The 23490-nt window shown below is 48.0% G+C and overlaps 1 protein-coding gene across 1 annotated transcript; it reads right to left on the bottom strand.

Annotated features, from left to right (window-relative positions):
- Window positions 1-1417: 1417 nt before the first annotated feature.
- On the bottom strand, window positions 1418-21131 carry KLHDC10 (kelch domain containing 10). Its single transcript, XM_087722652.1, has 9 exons — window positions 20889-21131; window positions 16058-16279; window positions 14517-14671; window positions 12482-12630; window positions 9827-9911; window positions 7609-7675; window positions 5765-5812; window positions 4506-4645; window positions 1418-1940 (listed from the first exon to the last, which is right to left on the bottom strand). The coding sequence occupies exons 1-9, from the start codon at window positions 21025-21027 to the stop codon at window positions 1731-1733; spliced, it is 1215 nt and encodes a 404-aa protein (XP_087578778.1). The 5' UTR covers window positions 21028-21131; the 3' UTR covers window positions 1418-1730.
- Window positions 21132-23490: the final 2359 nt, after the last annotated feature.

The following is a 23490-nucleotide window of genomic DNA, read 5'->3' as shown; positions in this document are numbered from 1 at the left end:
ATCTATCTATCATCTCTATCTATGCATCTATCTCTCTATCTAATCTATCATCTAAAGCCAGTTGGTTGGAAGAAAAGGCAAATCCATTTGCCAATGCAGCTGCAGCATGGAGTGTGGGGTGTCCCACCCACCCCCGTTTACACAGGCAAACACACTTGCAAGGAGAAAAAAAATAAGTGTACCTTCACATTTTTTAAAAAAAAAATACAGGTAGTCCTCGAGTTACGACCGAGACCAAAATTAGTCGCTAAGCGGGACAGAGTTAAGTGGGTTTTGCCCCCATTTTACGACTTTTCTTGCCACGGCTGTTAAGTGACCGGCTGCAATTGTTAAGTCATTCACACGGTCGTTAAGTGAAGCTGGCTTCCCTGTTGACTTTGTCAGAAGGTCGCCACGCCCCCACAGATGCTGTGACCGTCATAAATGCAAGTCCACTGCCGAGCGCCCGAATTTTGATCGCGTCACTGACAGAACGCTGCAAGTGTGAATAATGGTTATAAGTCCCCGTTTTTCCGGTGTCGTCGTAACTTTGAATTGTCACTAAGCGGCACTGTTGTAAGTCGAGGTCTACCTGTATCTTATTCTATTTTTTTTGAACTATATTCTATAGTTTAAGTCATTTCTCTATTGTGGGAGATCGATAGCGATGACAGCTTAGCAAGGATCTTTCCGTCGTATCAACAAAAGTCAAATCCTTGAATATTTTGGTCGCAAAAGGACAACGAAGGACCCCCTTCACACAGTCACAAGAGGCAGCCTCTGTTGTCCTCCACTGTAAACGGAACACACACACACACACACACTCACAACATGACAAAAACAGTGCAGGATTTCCCTAATTTCCTGCCAGGAAGCAGGGAAACAGCCTCGCCGAATTCCAGAGGCAGCCAGCTGTTGTGTGTTGAACGGATACGTCGTTTTTTCCCAAAGGGGAAATCCGAGGCCTGAAACCGGAAGGCAGTGACCGGGTCCTCGCCTTACGACGCTACAAGCACGTGACAAAAACCCAGTACAGGTAGCCTTCAACTTACAACCACAACCGCCCGCCCAAAATTCCTGTTGCTAAGCGAGGCATTCGATCAATGACTTTTATGAACCTTATTGCTACGGTCGTTGAGCGAGTCCCACGTTAAGTGAACGTTCCCCCAGGGACTTTGCTTGCCAGAGCGTCGCGAAAAAGGGACACACACCCCCCCACGGGACACCGTAACCGTCATAAATGGGAACCAGTTGAAGAGCATCCAAATTTTGATTGGGGGACCGAGGGGGGGGGGCTCTGCAAGTGTGAAAAACGGACGTTAAGTCACTTTTCCCACGGCCAATGAACGGTCGTAAGTGGAGGACTACCTGTACAAATCATCCCAGCCACAGTAGCTTTTTTTTCCGTTCATGATGTATTTATAGGTCTCCATAAATTAAAAAAAAAGCACAGAGTTTAATAAATTCTCAAATCAAAATAGAAAAAAAAATCATATATGTTATATATATATATATATGTATGTATATATATATAACGGGAAAGGCATCCGGAGTTCTTGGCGAGTAAGGCTGGAGAAGCGGGTGGGTGGGTGGGTGTTTTTTCGGCCTGCTCCTCCTCCTCCTCCGTGGCGTTCTCCGTGGGACCATAAATAAGAGAGGAAATGAGAACGGGAGGGAGGGGAGGGCCGGAGAGAGGGTGGTGGTGGTAAGGACGGTGTTTTAAATTAGTGCGCCGGCCTGCGGGACGTTTTTCATTTCAAGCGTTCAATGAGTCCCTGCGTCAGTCCCAGGTGCAAAAGCTGCGATCGGCTGAGCTTGGCCAGGTGAGGGAAAAAGGCCAGCACCTTCTCCCAACAGAGTTCCAGCAGGCTGGGAACCACCAGCCACATCTTGAAGAGGGAGCCAGTCCGTCTGTTCCGGTGAATGTCCACCACGCCTCCGTGGACGTACATACAGCCGGCCTGCGGGGAAGAAGAAGAAGGGCGGGGGGGAGAACCACTTTTATAATTGTGTCTTGAAAAAGCTTCTCAGCCCCTCCTCACCTGACCTCTTCTGGCAGCCCCCCCAAAAAGAGAATGCAGGAGGAGAGAGTTGGAAGGCACCTTGGAGGTCTTCTAGTCCAACCCCCTGCCTTGGCAGGAAACCCTACACCACTTCAGACAAATGGTTGTCCAATCTCTTCTTGAAAACCTCCAGTAATGAAGCACCCACAACTTCTGGTGGCCAGCTGTTCCACTGGTTAATTGTCCTCACTGTCAGGAAATTCCTCCTCAGTTCCAAGTTGCTTCTCTCCTTGATTAGTTTCCACCCATTGCTTCTTGTTCTGCCCTCAGGTGCCCTGGAGAATAGTTTGACTCCTTCTTCTTTGTGGCAGCCCCTGAGATATTGGAAGACTCCTATCCTGTCTCCCCTGGTCCTTCTATTAAATTAGACATTCCTAGTTCCTGCAACCGTTCCTCATGTTTTAGTTTCCAGTCCCCTCATCCTCTTTCTTGCTCTTTGCACTCTTTTCAGAGTCTCCACATCTATCTATCTATCTATCTATCTATCTATCTATCTATCTATCTATCTATCTATCTATCTATCTATCTATCTCTTCTATCTATCTCTATCTGTATCTATCTATCACTGTCTATCTTAATATCTATCATCTATTCATCCTCTATCCCTATCATTTCTCTCTACTCATCCATCCATCCACATATCTACCTATTCATCCATCTATCTATCTATCTATCTATCTATCTATCTATCTATCTATCTATCTATCTATCTATCTATCTATCTATGTCTTCTAGATCTATCTATCTATCTATATCTATGTCTTCTATATCTATCTATCTATCATCTATCTATCTATCTATCTATCTATCTATCATCTATCTATCTATCTATCTATCTATCTATCTATCTATCTATCTATCTATCTATCTCTTCTATATCTCCATCTATCTGTCTGTCTGTCTGTCTGTCTGTCTATCTATCTATCTATCTATCTATCTATCTATCTATCTATCTATCTATCTATCATCTATCTATCATCTATCTATCTATCTATCTATCTATCTATCTATCTATCTATCTATCTCTTCTATATCTGTCTGTCTGTCCATCCATCCATCCATCCATCCATCCATCCATCCATCCATCCATCCATCCATCTACCATCTATTATATATCTAGATATCCATCCATCCATCCATCATCCATCCACTTATTTGGCATCCTGCAGTTTGATTAGCTGCCCTGGAATGGAGGCTGTGACTGTGTAAAGCATCGTTTCCGAATCTGGACCCTTTTTAAGATGTATGAACTTCAATTCCCAGAATACCCCAGCCAGCCATGAATTCTGGGAATTCTCGAAGTTGCCAAGGTTGGAAAACACTGGCCTACAAGGTGTGAAGAAACAGGCTGTGGTCCAAGCCTGAAGTTCATGGATGCCCTGAAAGGCTGACAGTTACAACTGCCCGACTCATCAGAGTGGGGAGGGAGGGAAGGGTACAGGTCCCCTCTCTTAAGGAGGCCCATCTGGTGGGATCGAGAAGGTGGGCCTTCTCCGTAGTAGCCCCCTCCCTGTGGAACACCATCCCTGCAGAGATAAGATCAGCTCCCAATTTAATGGTTTTCCTGTCGTGGCTTGTCGGCTACCGGCCCCTTAAGCAGCCAAATCGGAAGAGGTGTGGGAGAGGGTCACCATCAAGGCAGCCTGAGAGCTGAGAGGGAGGGAGGGAGGGAGGGAGGGAGGGAGGGAGAGAGGGAGGGGGAGAGAGAGAGACGGAGCCTGGGCCACCCATCAGCTTTCAGATGGAGAGTCAACAGCCCCCAGGTCTGGAGGTAGCTGATGAGGAAGAGGAGGAACAGCTGGGCCCAGTGCCTGATGCACAGAAGGCAGAGGAGAGGAGAGCAGTGGAAATCTATGGGCCGGTCCTTGGGACAGAAGATCCCTGAGTGCCTGATGTGTGGATGTACAGAAGGCAGAGGAGAGGAGAGCAGTGGAAATCTATGGGCCGGTCCTTGGGACAGAAGATCCCTGAGTGCCTGATGTGTGGATGTACAGAAGGCAGAGGAGAGGAGAGCAGTGGAAATCTATGGGCCGGTCCTTGGGACAGAAGATCCCTGAGTGCCTGATGTGTGGATGTACAGAAGGCAGAGGAGAGGAGAGCAGTGGAAATCTATGGGCCGGTCCTTGGGACGGAAGATCCACCACTGCTGGAGAAGCCCCACCTGAGCTCTGGGGATGAAAGGCAGGGGGCAGAGATGAATTGATAGGGCAGACAACTATTCATCTTCTGGGCGCACGGACTTGTTAGCCTGCGGTGAGAGAGAAACTTTTTGCCAGCGCTCCTAATAAAGGAATATTTGGAGGGTTTGCCGTATTTGGGGAGCTGGGTCAGAACATTTCCAAAATGCCCTGAAGATCCGGGATGGCCAGCGGGGCTGGAGACCTCAGGGTGGTAGAAAGCCCATCATGAGGTCAGTTTGACTGCTGCCACCAGGTGGAGGGGGGAGGGGGTGCAACCTCTTACCGGAGTCACAGCAGCACAGTGGAAGTAAACGGGCTCGGGCATCACCGCAGGGAGCTTCACCCACTGAAACGTCTGCAGGCTCAGTTTCCAGATATCGCCTAAAATCACCTCTCCGTTGTATCCGCCGCAGACAAAGACATCTGAGAGGAGAGAGGAATTTTTTTTGTCCCCCAATCAATGTGTCAATCGTGGAATGAGAAATGCGTTCCTGAATGGATTCTTTCATCGGTAATTTCCCAATGTTTCCCCAATGCTTGCGAGTTAAATGCCTCAGTCAGCATGAATTCTCGTCCTGCCTAAGGCACGAAAGCCGGGTGGGGTGACTGTGGACTAGCCACCAGGAGACGGTGAGTTCTAGTTCTGCTTGAAGAATGAAAGTGGCCCTGTGACTCTAGGTCAATCACCAGGAGACAGTGAGTTCTAGTTCTGCCTCCGGCATGCAGGAGACTGGGAGTTCTAGTCTCACTCTAAGCATGAAAAATGGCTGGGTGATTCTGGGCCAGTCACCAGGAGATGATAAGTTCTAGCCCTGTGCCTCAGGCATGCAAGCTGTCTGGGTGGCTTTGGGCCAATCACCAGGAGGCAGAGAGTTCTAGTTCCACCTTAGGCATGCAAGCTGGCTGGGTGACTCTGGACCAATCACCAGGAGACGGTGAGTTCCAGTCCTGCCTTGGCTCTGAAAGTCAACTGGGGTGACTTTGGACTAATCACTAGGAAATGAGCCAAGGTGGCGCAGTGGTTAAATGCAGCACTGCAGGCTACTGCTAGATCAGCAGGTCAGCGGTTCAAATCTCACCGGCTCAGGGTTGACTCAGCCTTCCATCCTTCCAAGGTGGGTAAAATGAGGACCCAGATTGTTGGGGGCAATATGCTGACTCTCTGTAAACCGCTTAGAGAGGCCTGAAAGGCCTATGAAGCGGTATATAAGTCTACTGCTATTGCTATATTGCTATGGTGAGTTCTAGTCCCACCTTAGGCATGAAAGCCAGCTGGGTGACCTTGGGCCAATCACCGGGAGACTGTGAATTCTAGTCCCAACTCAGGCACCAGGTTGGCTGGGTAACTTTTCCTCACAGGGTTGTTTTGGTGGGGAAAAGAGGAGGACGGATTATTAAATATATTTGCCGCCTTGAGTTATTTATAAAAAAATATGTAATAAAAATGGGACAAATAAATAATAATAATAAAATACGCAATTCCCCCACCCCAAACAGGAAATTCTGTTGTTGTACGCATTCCAAAGTTAAGCTATTACTTACCATTTTTTATTTGTACACAGCTGTGACATCTTCGAGCCGCGGGATAATCTGTGGGTCAAAGGCCTGAATGTGAGTTATTTAGTCCGTAAGATGCTTCTTTGATTTAACTTTTAAGACTTGTGGACTTCAACTCCCAGAATTCCCCAGCCAGCCATGAATGGCTGGCTGGGGAATTCTGGGAATTGAAGTCCGTGGGTCTTAATGTTGCCAACGTTGGGCATCTCTGCTCTCAAACATCAGCTACTTCCCTGTCTTTAGAAGTGGGAAAGTGGAGTGCCATGACAGAAAATGTCCCATTTCTTTAAAACGTGATTTTTGAAAAGCCTTCTAGACGTCTGGGAAACGTAACTGATGCAGACAGCAAGAGAGCAAAAATTGGGATACAGAGCAATGAAATATATGCAGAAATTACTCTGAATTAATCGCTAACCTAAATAAAGTCTATTTATGCGGCGGATATTATTTTGGAAAGAGGGATCAGATTCTAAGAATTAAATTTATTAAGAGAACAAAGCAACTGAAATGATTCACTTTAAATTCTGAATTAATAATTGGGGGGAGGGAATCTGACACGTCAAATTTTCAACAAGAGGCTAAAATCTACATTCTTAATAAAGCGTTTTATAAAACATTCTACAGCGTTATGAAACATTCTTTTATTTTTTAAAAAATATTTTATAACACAATAGAGAACCAGAAGCTCAAAAGTTTGTTGTGCATCCAGCTATTTTGTCGAAGTCATTTTCACAAATAAGATAAATAAATATATGAGCAGAGTTTCAATTTCTGATGCAAAAATAGAAGAGAATATTTATGGCCTCAGGGGCTGAACTGTGGGGGGCCCTTGGTGCTCTCTGAGCTTGGTGGTTTTCTTGCAGATGTCTCATGACCCAACTGGGTAACATCATCAGTGGTAGAAGGGAGTAAAGTTTGCAAAAAGGAGGAGGAGGAGGAGGAGGGGGGGGGGAGGACTGTGGAGTCCCTGCTGCTTTCTTGAGCTTGGTGGTTTTCTTGCAGATGTCTCATGACCCAACTAGGTAGTATCATCAGTGGTAGAAGGGAGTAAAGTTTGCAAAAAGGAGGAGGAGGTGGTGGTAGTGGTGGTGTTGGAGGAGGAGGAGGACTGTGGAGTCCTTGGTGCTCTCTGAGCTTGGTGGTTTTCTTGCAGATGTCTCATGACCCAACTAGGTAGTATCATCAGTGGTAGAAGGGAGTAAAGTTTGCAAAAAGGAGGAGGAGGTGGTGGTAGTGGTGGTGTAGGAGGAGGAGGAGGACTGTGGAGTCCTTGGTGCTCTCTGAGCTTGGTGGTTTCTTGCAGATGTCTCATGACCCAACTAGGTAGTATCATCAGTGGTAGAAGGGAGTAAAGTTTGCAAAAAGGAGGAGGAGGAGGAGGAGATGGTGTGGTGGTGGAGGAGGAGGAGGGGGAGGAGGAGGAGGAGGAGGACTGTGGAGTCCTTGGTGCTCTCTGAGCTTGGTTATTTCCTTACAGATGTCTCATGACCCAACTAGGTAACATCTTCAGTGCTAGGAGTGGTGGTGGTTTGCTCTCTGTTTATGTAGCCACCTGTCTACAGAAGCCAAGCCTCGCTCCCTTCTAGCATTGAAGAAGTTACCTACTTGGGTCATGAAACGCCTGCGAGGAAACCAGCCAAGCTCAGAGAGCACCCAGGGCCTCACAGAGACACAAAGACTTTGGGAAACAACGTTAGAAAGACTCGAACGGTTGTGAACGAGGCCTCCGTGGCCGGATTTACAAATTGTTTAAACCAGACCCTCATCCTCCCTTTGGGCTTTCGTCCTCCCTCCCTCCCAAGCCCCACAGATGGAGAGACCCCCCCTACCTTTCTTCTTATGGGGCTTGGTGGCGATTTCTTCCCAAGTGTTGGTTTCCAGATTGTAGGCGTGAATCTTAGGCAAGAGGGAAAAAGACAATTCAGCTACCATTTTCATACGAAAGCAAAGGCGGCCAGGAGGAAGCCAAGGGGGGTGAAGGACCAGCTGCCTCTTCTCTGGCGGAAGTCAAAGGTTGCAGGGCCCAATAACGGGCGGAACGGACAACTGGCCACAGCCAATTCGCCCTGGGACAACCTTAACAGTTCTATTCGGCTGCTTGAAATGCGAGCGGTGTGGTGGCCTAGAGGTGGCGCTATTGCCTCAGAATCAGGAGACTTGTGAGTGGGTAGAAGCAGATATTTCTCTCTCTGGGCGCAATGAGGATATATCTGATGGAGGGAGAACTCCGCTTTGGCGACAGGGAAGGGCATCCGGCCAGTAAAACACTGCTAGCTCCAGTTAGTTGCCCCCCGACTGCACCCCGATGCAAGGGATTTTACAGGGTTATTAAAAGACAAACTTCATTATTTAAAATAAGTAAAACATTTTTAATTTTTGCCCTTCGCATCTCATCCTGTCCCCCCCTCCTTTCTCACCCTTTCTTTCACGATTCTATGCCTCCATTTCTTTGATACGTATTAGTGTAACTCTCCTCCTCCAGCGAGTTGGCTGTGGCTAAGTGTCACGGACCCCAATCTGGGTGGGTCACCGGGACCAGAGGTTTTGTCTTCCCAGCTTTTGGGCTTGTGCTGGGGGGGCCATCTTCAGGGAACTTCTGCCTAGTGGAATGTGGGTCCTTCTTGTGTGTTTATCTAGTGCCTGTTGCGTGCGGCTTTTTAAGACGTCGCTTGGGGGTGTTGTGTTGACGGACGGTTTTGGAGGTGTTGGCGGTCATTCGCTTGCGCTGCCCAGCTCCCGCAGTCAAAGAAAGGGGGTCTCAGGTGCTTGGACACCTGTTTTGCCTCAACCACCAAGCTTGTATCTTTTTCCCCTAACCAACTGCCAATCACCTCCACCAGACCGATTAGATCCCACAGATTAGGCCTCCTCCGAATTCCATCCGCCGGCCAATGCCGACTGGCGACTACCCGGAGGAGAGCCTTCTCTGTGGCTGCTCCGACCCTCTGGAACGAGCTCCCCGTGGGGATTCGGACCCTCACCACCCTCCAGGCCTTCCGCAAAGCCCTTAAAACCTGGCTGTTCCGACAGGCCTGGGGCTAAAGAGCTTTTGCCCCCCCCCTCTCGAATGGTATGGTTGTTGTGTGCTTTTAAATTGTGTATTGTTTTGTTCGTCTTTTTTATCCCTTATCTGTATCCCCTTCCCTGACTTGGATTGTGAGCCGCCCTGAGTCCCCTTCGGGGAAAAGGGCGGCATATAAATGCAATAAATTCAATTCAATTCAATTCAAACCCTCTTTCGGATACCCTCTCCTCACAGTTGTTCCTTTAATGACCGTCCCAAGTTACGGCAGCACTGCAAGAAACATGACTTAGCATTTTTCACACTTGAGCAGCGTCCCCGTGGTAGGCAATCAAAAGCAAACCCTTGGCAGCTGACTTTAAGTTTAAGTTTTAGTAACATTTGTATGCCGCCCAATTCCGTGGGACTCCGGGCGGGTAACAATACAGTAAAACAAAAAAGAAGAGGAGGAAAGTAAAAAATAAGATTTAAAAAAAAAACACATCACGCACTCCATTCTAAGTGGGGCTGGACCGTATTTTGGGGGTCAACAGTCCCAGGCCTGCCGGAACAGCCAGGTTTTAATGGCTTTACGGAAGGCCGGGAGAGTGGGAAGGGTCCGGATATCTGTGGGAAGATTGTTCCACAGGGCCGGGGCCGCTACAGAGAAGGCTCTCCCCCGAGTAGTCGCCAACCGGCATTGTCCGGTCGACGGTACCCTAAGGCAGTGTTTCTCAACCTTGGCAACTTGAAGATGCCTGGACTTCAACTCCCAGAATTCCCCAGCCAGCATTCGCTGGCTGGGGGATTCTGGGAGTTGAAGTCCAGACATCTTCAAGTTGCCAAGGTTGAGAAACACTGCCCTAAGGAGGCCCAATCAGTGCGATCTTATAGGTCGTTGGGAGGTGTGTGACAGGAGGCGGTCCCGTAGGTATCCAGGTCCCAAGCCAGACTTGTATTTATGGTGCTCGTGGTGGTTGGGGGGGGGGGGTATAGAAACACAAACAAACAAACAAACATCAATAAAAGGCCTTTGAGCAGGTCACCTTGTCCAAGGAGTAGGCCGTCCAAGAGGTACCGCCTCCCAAGATGTAAATTCTCTGCCCGTCGTGTGCGATTTCGTGCCTGTACCTGAAAGGACAGGGATGGAGGTCATATTTAAAATTCCACCCTATTGAACTGTTTAACGTTAAATAGATCTAATAAAGGAGAACGTGTCTAGCTTGGGGTTGAGCGCCTTAACGCTCCTCGCTCGCTTGTGCTTCGTTGCCATGCGGGGACAGTCTACCACGAACTCTGGGGGAGGTGTATGGGAAGAGGGGAGTGACTGGGAGGGGGAAGTGAAAGTAACTTCTGTATCTACCCGAGATGCTGCCTCAAGGTCGGCCAGTTGGGAGAGGAAAGGAGCTGCATACCAACCTACGTTCGAAGTCTCCGTTCTAGAAGCGCCTTGCTTGGACCTGATTGGCCACTGTGAAGGGGTGTCAGCGATGGGAGGCAGTTAAGGGAGGAGGTGGCGCAGTGGTTAAATGCAGCATTGCAGGCCACTTCAGCTGACTGTTATCTGCAGTTCAGCGGTTCAAATCTCACCGGCTCAGGGTTGACTCAGCCTTCCATCCTTCCGAGGTGGGTAAAATGAGGACCCGGATTGTTGTTGGGGGCAAATATGCTGACTCTGTAAACCACTTAGAGAGGGCTGAAAGCCCTATGAAGCGGTATATAAGTCTAACTGCTATTGCTATTGCTAAAAGGTTGAGCTTAGGGATTTTGGCGTGCGATGCTTACATTACTCCAGGACACTCGATTTCTAATAAAATTGTGCCTTTCTCAACAAATGGAGCCGGGGATCATTTCTATTTGGAGGTTTAAGCGCTGGCCAGGTCTGACACGAGGGGGACCTTGGTGTTCTCATCAAATAGATCTATGTTAATCAAATCAGTCGATCCTAAAGGGAATCAACCCTGAGTGCGCTTTGGAAGGGCAGATATCGAAACTGGAGCTCAAATACTTTAGGCCCCCAAATGAGAAGAGAGGACTTGATGGAGAAGTCCCCTCATGTTGGGGAAAGATGGAAAGCGGAAGGAGAAAGGGGGTGGCAGAGGTGGGTAAGATAGCATCATCCATGCAAATAACATGAATATGGGGAAATTCCAGGAGATAGTGGAGGACGAGGGGCCTGGTGTGCCGTGGTCCATGGGATTGCAAAGAATCAGACACAACTAAGCAATAGCACTTAAGATTTATAGCAACAGCAATAGCAGTTAGACTTATATACCGCTTCATAGGGCTTTCAGCCATCTCTAAGCGGTTTACAGAGTCAGCATATTTGCCCCCACAGTCTGGGTCCTCATTTCACCCACCTCGGAAGGATGGAAGGCTGAGTCAACCTTGAGCCAGTGAGATTTGAACCGCTGAACTGCAGATAACAGTCAGTGGCTGCAGTGGCCTGCAGTACTGCACTCTAACCACTGCGCCACCTCAGCTTTATATACCGCTTCCTCTCTAAGCAGTTTAGAGTCAGCCTCTTGTCCCCAACCATCTGGTCCTCATTTTACTGACCATGGAAGGATGAGTCAAGCTTAAGATGGTCAGGATTGAACTGCTGGCAGTCGGCAGTTAGCCTGCAATACTACATTCTAACCACTTGGCCTTCCTTCCTTCCTTCCTTCCTTCCTTCCTTCCTTCCTTCCCTCCCTCCCTCCCTTTCTTCCCAAGCACTAGACTTATATACCGCTTCACAGAGCTTTTACAGCCCTCTCTAAACGGTTTACAGAGTCACATATTGCCCCTAACAATCTGGGCCTTCATTTTCAGGATGGAAGGCCATCACCCTTGAGCAGGATATTTATTTATTTATTTATTTATTAGACTTATATACCGCTTCATAGGGCTTTCAGCCCTCTCTAAGCGGTTTACAGAGTCAGCATATCGCCCTCACAGTCTGGGTCCTCATTTCACCCACCTCGGAAGGATGGAAGGCTGAGTCGACCTTGAGCCGGTGAGATTTGAACCGCTGAACTGCAGATCACAGTCAGCTAAAGTGGCCTGCAGTACTGCACCCTAACCACTGCGCCACCTCGGCTCTTTAATAGAATCAAACTCCTGGCAATGGGCAGAGTCAGCCTGTATCACAGGTAGTCCTCAACTTACAACAGTTTGTTTAGGGACCGTTCAAAGTTACAACGGCCCTGAAAAAGGGCTGTAACTCGTGACAAGCGAAGTCCACGAGGAAGCCAGAATCACCTAACAACCGTATTACTGACCGAACAACTGCAGAGATTCACTTTCGATCTGTGACAAGAACGGTTGTGAAACGGGGCCGAACCCACTTAGCAAATGTTTCTCTTTTAGCAACAGAAATTTGGGGGTTCCGTTGCGGTCTTAAGCTGAGGACTACCTGTACCGTGTTCTAACCATTGGCAGCATCCTGGCTCTGGCTTAGTAACTGAACCACAGCATCCTTGTTTTTATGGCAATGTAAACTACAGAGGGTCCCTGGATAGTGAGATTGCAGACGGAAAAAGCCCATAAACAAAATGGATAAATGCAGGATATTGCTGGTGGTTTTCTTGGAAATATATCACTTGTTCTAGCAGTGAATGGTGAGGTGCTTTTAAAAAGAAGAGCCGCCCTCTTCTTTCTCCCAGGGGGCAGTCTAAGCATGAAGGAGCCCCCAGACCGTGGATTTGGGCCCCACTGACCTTTCCTCCGGCATATCACAGTGCAGGCTGTTTGGCTTGAGCTGCGTCCATTCCCTGGTGTTGAGGTCCAGTTTATGCAAATCTGTGCTGTAGATGTAGCCAGTCGTCCCTCCAAAGACGTACAAGGAGCCGTTAATGATGGCCATGGCCTGACAGGGAGAAAGGGAAAGGGTGTGTGAGAATAGGCTGTGTTTTATGTCGGCTCCCTCAGGGGGAAACCTGGTTCAAAGAGAGTTAGTTCTCTGTGAGAGGGACTTTGGGAGTCCTGGTGAACGATCCCTTAAACAGGAGCCAGCCCCAAAAAAGCTGATGCGATCCTAGGTTGTATAAACAGAGGTCTAGAATCAAAATCACGGGAACGCTTAGTACCGCTTTAAAAAGCCTTAGGAAGGCCACACCTGGAATGGGGCATCCGGTTTTGGCCACCACGTTACAAAAAAGATGTTGAGCCTTTGGGAAAAGTGCAGAGAAGAGCAACTAAATGTGTGGTCCCAGGTTCGGATTAATCTTAGGGTTCCAAATAGCATCCAAAATTAAATCAGAGTCCAAGGCAAAGGATTCCTCAGAGTTCCAATTTAATAAGAGAGCCACCTTGGCCCATCTGGGAAAACCCGAATCTGAAAGCTTCTCAGTTTTCCCCACCCAGTTGAAAGTTCAAGATCTTTCCCCCACACACACCCACAAGTCCAATCTTCCACTGCCATGAAGACAGATTCCTCCCATCCAGTTCCGGCCAGGTGCAGAGACAATGATGACCTTGAGTTTCTAAGCGGAATGTTATTATGGCTACATATCACCCAACTCGGTATAATCCTCCCTCCCGTTTCCCCGCAATAGAAAGTAGACAGTGAAAAGTGTGGCAGGCCCGAAGTCCGGAAGAAAAGATGGCTTGCAGGCATGACACTAAGATGATTAAAGGCCTAAAGACAAAAACGGTTTGCAGGATTTGAGTTTGGGCCAGTCTAGAGAAAAGAAAGACTACGTGGGACATGAGAGCAGCATTCCAGTACTTGGGGGCTGCCCAAAAAGAAGAGGGGGGTCAACTTATCTTCTAAAGCCCCAGAAGGCAGGACAAGAAGCAACAGGTGGAAACTAACCAAGGCAGTGATGATTAAAATCAAAGTTAAAAATTAATGAAAAGCCAGAGGGGGGGAGGAGGCTTTTTGGGGTGCTAACCAGTACATGCTTCTCTGCAGATCTAAGTGTGTTGGCAGAGAGGCTTTTCTGGAATGCCAGGAGAGGGGTGGGGGATCAGCCTCTCGTCTGGGAGAATGTCCCACAGCGTGAAGACTAATCACGGAGAGAAGCAGAATGGAATTAAGGAGAAACTTCCAAACCGTGAGGACAATTAGCCAGTGGAACAAAAGTTGTGGGCGCTCCAACCCCTGGAGGTTTTTACGAAGAGACTGGACAGTCACTTGTGTGAGGTTCCCAAAAGATGCCCTGATTAATTTACGAGCCTCAAGACAAAGTTCAAAATAAAATAAAATCCAGTCATTTATTAGGAGCAATATTTTGCCATTGCCTGCCACGGAGCCAGATCCGATTTCTGTTTAATGCTGGCTGAACTTTAGCCCTGGGTCTCCCCTCCCCTCAGTCTGTGTCGTAAATCACATCCACCAATGGAGTGCTGCAGCGGGTTGTAAAATTTCAGGCCTGCTGTAGAAATCTGAGATCCGACCCTGGTCGGAGGTATGCGTGGAATTCTCCCTCCCTTCTCTTTCAATGCCAACTTGATAATGGGCATGGAAATATTTACAAGTTGACAACTTGCCTCAAACTGCGTAGGGTCTCCTGCTTGAGCAGGGGGTTGGACTAGAAGACCTCCAAGGTGCCCTCCAGCTTTATTCTGATTGCTTGAAAACTGTTGGGCTGAACTGTGGCCGTACGCGGAGGATTAACGGTACAATTTTTTCAAGTCTAACTTTGTTAAGGTTATTATTTATGATTTTAGAGTCTCTCTGGATGGTCAGATGGGCGCATAGGAAAGGGAGGCTCAGCGGATTCGCCAAGGGAGCCCGTGGCTGCCTTTTACCTGTCCGTAGATGCGGTTCGGCTTCTTCCCTCGGCAGTTGAAGAGCGCCCACCGCTTGTACCTTACGTTGCAGACGTGAACGTCGTTGCCGTTGCTCTCCCCAAAGGGGATCCCGGTGCCGCCAAAGACCAAGAGGTTATTGCCGTGCAGCACGACTGCGGAAAGACAACCCCGAAGGGGGGCTTTGGTGAACAGGAGAAGCAGGAAAGAAAACGACCCAGCTGCAAATGTGCCAAGTTTCAAATGGCAGGTTTCCTCCCTGGCTTACAACCACAACCGGGCCAAACCTTTCCGTTGCTAAGCGAAACAGATGCGAAGTGAAGTTTTGCCCCACTTTACGACCCTTCTTGCCACAAGTTTTTAAGTGAACCACTGCACTGGTCAAGTGAAGAAGATGGCTATTAAGGGAATCTGCTTCCTCGTCGACTTAGCTTGTTGTCAGAAAGTCGCAAAAATGACCCCGCGGATGCTGCAACCGTCAGATGTCTGAGTCAGTTGTCAAGCACCCTGAGGATGCTACAATGGTCATAAATGTGAAAACTGGTCATAGGTTGCTTATTTCAGTGGGGCTGTAATTTTGACCGGTCACTATACGATCTGTGGCCAGTCAAGGGCTACATCGTAATCGTGCATAGAGAAATTGCAACCGTAAGCCTCACGTAACCGTTTCATTCTCCATCTTATTCTAGTCTAGTTTTTGCATCGTGAAACGTGCTGGGTGTTATGTTTAATTTAACTTATTTAATTTAGGCCCCAGCCGTCACCAAATTGTGGACTCTGGGCAGGGTACAATAAAGCCAAACCAATCGGAAAACACAACATTTAGAAAGGGTAAGAAAAGGAACACAAGAATGAAACAAGCAAGAATACCGGACTGATTTCATTCTTGAGTTTCTTAACCTTTTAAAATAATTGTATGACCGTATTTTTCAGAGTATAACACGCACCTTTTCTCCCCCCTAAGAGAGCATGGAAATGTTGGTGTGTCTTATACATCAAATATAGCCATTTTTGGCCTCCCGATGCCCTGTATCCCACTTTTGTGAAAAATGGACAAAAAACGGGCTGTTTTTCACCAAAATGGGGGTACTTTTGCCTCCCCCTCCGGCAGCACTCTGCACGCTTCAGCAGGGCTGAGGGAAGGGAAAAACACCTGTTTTGGTGAAAAATGAGCAAAAACCGGAGCGTTTTCACCAAAACCGGAGTGTTTTTGCCTTCCCCTACCCCCCCATAAGCACTCTGCAGGCTTCAGCAGGGCTGGGGGAAGGGGAAAATGCCCACCTTTTGGTGAAAAATGGGGGAATTTTTGCCTTCCACGAACCCTGCTGAAGCCTTCAGGGTGTTCCTGGGGGCCGGGGAAGACAAAAACTTTTTTTTTCTTACTTACCTCTTTGAAATCTTGGTGCGTCTTATACACTTATAGTCCGAAAAATACGGTACATTGTGTTTTCCCATTGTGTTTGGTTTTATTCCTAACCTTTCTAAATAATTTTGAGATCAGTTTTGGGCTAGTCATCCGTAATTCAACCGCTCGCACTTACGCGACATGGATGCCAACTCGCGAGGCATGTAGCCCTCGGTGCCCATCTGATGCCAGGTGCCAGTAGCAAAGTTGTATCGCCAGAGTTCCCGGAAGAGAGGGTAATCTTCATTCTCCGGCCCTCCAGATTCATCGTAGTCGGGATTGTATCCTCCAAACACATACAGGTTGGCATTGTCTGCCACGCAGCGGTGGCCGCTTCTGGCTGGCGGCACTCGGAGGCCTAAAGCAGAATAAAGACCCACTTGTCACTCAGAGAAGAGACAAAATCAACTGGGGCAAAACTGGGCGATGCAGGAAATGGAGCGCTAAGGCTGTGGGGCAAATACCACCATGGATAAAATCTCAGCATCCTCCAACGAAGTACCTGCGACAGCCAGTTTAGTATTAAGGTGCTGGCCTAGGAACCAGGAGACCGGGAGTTCTAGTCCCAGTTTAGGCATGAAAGCCAGATGGGTGACTTTTGGGCCACTATGAGATGTTGAGTTCTAGTATGCCAATCACCAGGAGACAGTGAGTTCTAGTCCTGCCTTAGGCATGAAAACTAGCTGGATGACTATTTTGGGGCAATCACAAGGAGACGGTGAGTTCCAGTCCTGCCTTAGGCATGAAACCCAGAGGTGTAACTGTGGGCCGGCCATTCTCCCTCAGCCCAAGGCACCTCGGATGGCTGTTGCTCTGAGGAAAATAGGAGGAGGAAGGAGTATTAGGTGTTTGCTGCCTTATTTATAAAAATAATAATAAAAGCCAGGATATTAATCAATCAATAACATATGTAACGCTGCATCAGAAAGCACTCTGGAGAATTTTCACTGATATCTAGCTGGGATAGCAAGGGGATAACAAGAGGAGGGGCATGAGGCTAGGAATACAGCGTGCGACCTGCTGCTGATGAATTACTTGGAACTTCTTCTTCAAAGTAGCACAAAGTTCTCCTTGTAGCAAAAACAGGGCTGAACCTTCTAGTACAGTGGTTCCCAAACTTGGCAACTTTAAGACTTGTGGACTTCAACTCCCAGAATTCTCCAGCCAGCTTAAAGTTGCCAAGTTTGGGAACCACTGTTCTAGTACTTAAGGTTTATTTAGGGCTGTGCGCAGCACTTCAACCACCCAAAAGTGCACCAAAATAGAACTTCCCTCCAATTCAACGCCTTGGAGGATCGAAGCTTTCTTCCAGAACTGCTGGAATTCCGGCTCCTCTAACATTTCGTTCGACTTTTGGGAATTTAACCTATACAACTCCACTAATTATAACCTTTTCGGTGCCAAATGGGAAACCCGCTTCTGTTAAGGGTAACCCCATTTACCTGGGTCTGAACACGTGCAAAACACAATTTGTTTTGGAACAGAATCATAGACAGCTGGGTGACTTTGGGCTAGCTAGTCCTTCTCTCTCAGCCCAACCCACCTCCGAGGGTTGTTGTATTGGAGAAAATAGGGGGAGGGAGGAGTCTGAGGTATGTTTGCCACTCTGAGATGTTTAGGAGAATATAATAAAGGTGGAATAGAAACGACACAAACAAAAATTTTAAAAAAGGACCTGAACATTGCACGAGTCAAAAAGAGGGCTGTGAAAGTATCTACAGACCCCTCACATCCTGGACATAAATTGTTTCAACTCCTACCCTCAAAACGACGCTATAGGGCACTGCACACCAGAACAACTAGTCACAAGGACAGTTTTCCCCCAAACGCCATCATTCTGCTAAACAACCAATTCCCACAACACTGTCAAATTATTTACTACGACTGTATGACTACTATTCTTCTCTTCCTTCCGAGTATCTATCTCTTCCCACTTATGACTATAACCATGTTGCTTGTATCTTTATAATTTATATTATTTGTTCCTAGTGTGACTTGATAGCTTATTAGCAACCTATGGCTTTTACTAAGCGTTGTATCTTACAATTCTTTATCTTATGATTCTTTATGAATGTATTGTTTTATGTACACTGAGAGCTTATGTACCAAAGACAAATTCCTCGTATCCAACCACACTTGGCCAATAAAGAATTCTATTCTATTTTCCTATTCTTTCCTATTGCATTGTATGGTAATGGTAATGGTTATGATATTCTATTCTATTCTAAATAACGTACGCATAAATTATTTTTAAACTAGCTTAATACCAGTAACGTGCATTAGACCAGTCTTTTTCAACCTTTTTTGTGCAAAGGCACACTTTTTTCATGAAAAAAATCACGAGGCACACCACCATTAGAAAATGTTAAAAAATTTAACTCTGTGCCTATATTGACTATATATAAGGTGTTTTTCCCACGGCACACCTTACACTATGTCACGGCACACTAGTGTGCCACGGCACAGTGGTTGAAAAACACTGCATTAGACGAAACACAATGTTTGAAATGACAAAAGTGTAATTGAAGGTCTTAGCTCAGAGGTTCCCAAACTTAGCAACTTTAAGACTTGTGGACTTCAACTCCTGGAATTCTCCAGCCAGCAGAGCTGGCTGGAGAATTCCAGGAGTTGAAGTCCACAAGTCTTAAAGTTGCCAAGTTTGGGAACCTATGGGATTCTAGCCAAATCTCCAAAACTTCTCTTCATCTCCTCCAACCTGACAGCACGCATGTTCTCATGGCACACCAGAGATGCCCATCGTGTCTCAGTACAAGCTTCCTGAGCAAACTGGAGGACACTGGGAAACTTCCTGTGGCCGTTTTCCAAATTCCTTGCAGCCAACACTGACCAAAACTGCTGGAAAAGAAAAGCGTGGCTTCCTATCGCCTTCACACGGTTAGTAAATCGCAGAAGATGTTTAAAAAAAAAAGCATAATCTTAAGTTGAGGTCAGGTCTCAGTGACTGTCAGGAAGCTCCACACAGTTTCCCTGCTCTCAGTAGGGAAGTGAGGCCCCATTGCCTGCTCTCAAGGTCTATCCTTATCTCTACACTCTGGGATTTACTTAGAAAAGAACAGTGAGTAGCTCAGGGTTGAGCCGTGGAGTACTTGGTGGTTTGTGAGCTTGCTTGTTTTCTTGCAGATGTTTCATGACCCAGCTAGGTGACATTATTAGGGTCCGGAAGTTGGGTGGAGGGAGGAAGAAGGGAAAGAATGAAGGACTGTGGGGTCCTTGGTGCTCTCTGAGCTGGGTTGTTTTCTTGCAGACATTCATGACCCAGCTAGGGAACATCATCAGTGTCAGATTGAGGAGGAGGAGGACTGTGGGGTCTTTGGAGCTCTCTGAGCTTGCTTGTGTTCCTGCAGACCTTTCATGACCCGTGGAGATAACCTCATCAATGTTAGAAGGGAGGGTGGGTTTTACTTTCTGTTGATGTACAAGTGGCTTGTTTGGTGGGAGTGGTCTTGTGGGTTCCTTGATTAGGAAGCCCCCTGATTGCTTACAGTTTGCCTGTCTGAGTTGGTAGCTCCTCGATTGGGGTATAAACAGAGAGCCAACCTCACTCTCTCCTAGCACTGATGATGTTACCTAGCTTGGTCATGAAACATCTGCAAGGAAAATACAACAATTTCACAAGGCATCAAAGACTCCATCGTCATCCTTCTCCTGTGCAAACCCAACACCTTTCCAGCCATTATGTTGTTACCTAGCTGGATCAGGAAATGTCTGCAAGAAAACCACCAAGCACAGAGAGGCACCAGGGACCCCACAGTCCTCCTCCTCTCTGCACTCCCCCCTCTCTTCTAGCACGGATGAGGTTGCCTAGTTGGGTCATGAAAAGTCTGCAACAAAACCACAAGGTCACAGAGTAGCAAGTTGTAATTGTTCTTCTTCCTCTCCGTCTCTGCACACACACACCCTCCCTTCTAGTATGAAGATGAAATGTCTGTAAGGAAACCACCAAGCTCAGAGAGCATCAAGGACCCTGCAGTCCTCCTCTCCTCTTCAAAATTGCCTCCCTTTGAGCACTGATAATGTTACCTAGTCTGCTAATGAAATGTCTGCAAGGAAACCACCGAGCTCAGAGAACACTAAGGACCCTGTAGTCCTCCTCCTCCTCCTGAGCACTGATGATACTATCTAGTTGGATTATGAAACATCTGCAAGAAAACAACTAAGCTCAGAGAGCACCAAGGGCCCTCTTTCTCATTTCCTTCCTTCCTTCCTCTGTTCCACCCTCCCTCCCCTTTATTCCTTCTCCTTTCTCTTCTTCCTCCTCTCCACAACCTCCCCTCCCTTCTAGCACTGATGATGTTCTCTAGTTGGGTCATGAAACGTCTGCAAGAAAACTATCAAGCTCAGAGACCACTAAGGGCCCCACAGTCCTCCCCTTTTTTCTTCTCTTCCTTTTCCTCCCCTTCTCCTCCTCCATTCAACAAGCCACCCTCCTTCCTAGCACTGATGATGTTCCCTAGTTGGGTCATGAAACGCCTGCAACCCCCCCTCCAAATCTCAGAGCCCACCAAGGATTCCCCCCCCCAAGGATTTCCTGGTGGTCCCCCATCCAGACCCCAACCCTAGAAAGGACTGGCCGCCACTCCCCCTTCCTGAGAACCATCACACTTGCAGTCCCAACTCTTTAACCCCCCCCCAACCTTTAAAGTTGCCCTGTTTCCCTGCCCCTCCTCAAGGGGGCGTCCTTCCCAGATAAAGTGCCCCTGGCCAAGGAAGCTCCACTCCCCGCCCATTTTTTCCTCCTCCAGGACGCCTGAGCAGCCTTCACGGGGCTCCGCGGGAGGACGGAGGCCAAAGGAGAATCGGATATTCCCACTGGCCGGGAAGGACTCTAGGCCGGTCACGCCCAGCCCGGCTTACCTCGCAGGGGTGTTGTGCGAGGCCTAGGAAGAAAAGAGGCCGAGGGAGCCAGGAAGGGCCTTCCCGTGACCTGGGGCCTCCCTTTGACTCACCGACGCGTCCGGGGCCGGGCGGGAGGCGGACGAAGCGGTTGAGGAGCCCCCCGGACGGGGCCTGAGCGGCCGGCCCGTCGCCGCTGCCTCCTCCGCGCTGCCCGTTGCCGTCCCAGCCTTCTCCGTCGGCGGCAGACATGCTCCCCGCCGCCCCGGGCCTGGGCCTGGGCTCGCCCCGCGTCCCCTTAACGGCCGACCGGCGGAGCCCACCTCAGCCGCCTCAAGGCACCGCGACTAGCGGCGTTTCACCCTCACGGGCCAATCGGCTTCGCCCTAACTCCGCTATAGCCAATAGGAGGCGCGCTTGTTGCGAGGCGCGAGGGGAAGGGCCGGATGACCATAGAGTGCCGTCGGTCGTCTCGACCGCCCGGCGGCACCACGTGACCGGCAGAGGAGACCCGGACGGCCGATCCGAGCTTTCGCTTCTCGCGGCCTTGCGCCGAGACAGAAGCAATCGAAGCCAGAGAACAGTCCCGCGCGACCTCTTCGCGAGTGCTGCTGGGGGCTGTAGTTCCATTGCAGGCAATTTTCCATAGACTCGATAGCCAATGGACCACACCTCTGAAATAATCTGCCAATGGGTTGCATTTCAGATTTTTTGTGAAAAGTTTTTTTTATTTTTCTTACTCATATACGTACATACGTACATTTCACAAATATACATATCGCATAGATAATATTAGCGTTATACATTATCCTTTAACATTTATAATTGCCATTTCATTTCAGATTTTGGAAGCCTTGCCCCGTCTTGTCTTCCGCAGCCAGTGGCTGGGGATGATGGGAATTGCAATTACCACCATGGAAAGGCATCAGGTTAACATGATAGCAGTCTTCCAGTAATTGGGGGGCAGCCACAAAGAGGAGAGGGAGCCGAGGTGGCGCAGTGGTTAGAGTGCAGCACTGCAGGCTACTTCAGCTGACTGCAGTTCGGCTGTTCAAATCCCACCAGGCTCAAGGTTGACTCAGCCTTCCATCCTTCCGAGGTGGGTAAAATGAGGACCCGGATTGTTGTTGGGGGCAATATGCTGACTCTGTAAACCGCTTAGAGAGGGCTGAAAGCCCTATGAAGCGGTATATAAGTCTAACTGCTATTGCTAAATTATTTTCCAAAGTACTCGAAGTCAGCCAAGAAGCAATGGATGGGAACTAATCAAAGAGAGAAGCAACCTGGAATGAAGGAGAAACTTCCTCTAACAGTGAGGACAGTTAACCAGTGGAACTCCTTGCCACCAGAAGCTGTGGGAACTCATTTGAGGCTTTTAAGAAAAGACTGGACAGTCACTTAGCTGAAATGGAAGGTTCCCCTGCTTGAGCAGGGGGCTGGACTAGAAGACCTCCAAGATCCCTTCCAGCTCATTCATTCTAATCAGGTTGGGAAGGCAGACTTGAAATAGATAAAAAGAGAAAGATTTTTTTTTAATTTTTTATTTACAAACATATAAAATACACACACACAAAACTTAAAGGTACACCACATTTACGCAATACAATACGAACAGGAGCTTCCAGTTCTTTCTAAAGAAAAGATAACTTCCCACACAACAATAAAATAGCCTCTCCAAAATCTCAATAAAACTTGAGTCTCCCACCATCAATTGCATTGATAGTCCTCCATTTGTTTAGTGATAGATCACAAGTCACAACAGCACTGAAAAGTGACTTATCTCCAATTTTCACACTTGCAGCAACCCCCCCCCCCCAGTCACGTGTTCGTAATTTGGCCGCTTGGCAACTGACTCAAATTTATGACGCTTACTGTGTCTTGGGTGGGGTGGGGTGGGGGTCACGTGTTCCCTTCATGCGACTTTCTGACAAGCAATGTCAGCAGGGTGTGGGAAGTTATCATCCAGCCCTCTCCCAGAAAAATGAAATATCCTAGGAAATATTGAAAAGGCAGAATATTTCTCTGGATGTGAAAAGAAGCATGCTTTAAAAGACAGAATAGTTGCCTGTAGCTTCTTGCCCACCCCCACTTTGTCAATAGGCCCATTAAGACTAGCCAGGGTAGCCCACTTTACATAATAAAGACTTCACCAGCAGCTACAGAAAGGCATGATAATATACTCAACTGACCACAAGGCATCTGAGAACTCATCACAGCCTAGAGAGTAGCCCCCTGCATGGCACCATGGGAGTCTGACAACCAATCAGAATACATTTCTTACACAGGAACAGGAAACAGAGAGGTGGGACTAAACAGGGTATAAAAAGCCTAGCAAGCCCCTCCCTCAGCCCTTCTCTTCTTCTCCACCAACATTGAAGCATGTGATCACCTTTTCTGTTCGGGGTTCAAGCCATGTGGCCCTGTCCAACAATAAACCATCTTTCCAAGCAGCCTCCGTGTCTCCAGTGTCTTCTTCCCCACTTGGAACTGAACCCAGAGAGACATTTCTTTCAACAAGGGGAAGAAGCCACTTAACAACCGTATTACAAACCTAACAACCGCAGGGATGGGTTTAACAACTTTAGCAAGAAAGGTCGCAAAATGGGTCCAAACTCAAATCAACAACTACGGTTTCTTGCTTGCAATGGGAGTTTGGAGACCAATGAGGGACATTCGTGGAGGACTTAACTGCATTAAGACACATGTTCTCGTGTG

The sequence above is a fragment of the Thamnophis sirtalis genome, unplaced genomic scaffold (assembly GCF_051295495.1).
Source record: "Thamnophis sirtalis isolate CommonGarterSnake01/CBP01778 unplaced genomic scaffold, rThaSir2_p1.2 scaffold_9, whole genome shotgun sequence".
Lineage (NCBI taxonomy): Eukaryota > Metazoa > Chordata > Lepidosauria > Squamata > Natricidae > Thamnophis > Thamnophis sirtalis.
Note: the sequence above shows the minus strand (reverse complement) of the source record. Positions and strands in the feature narration are given on the sequence as shown.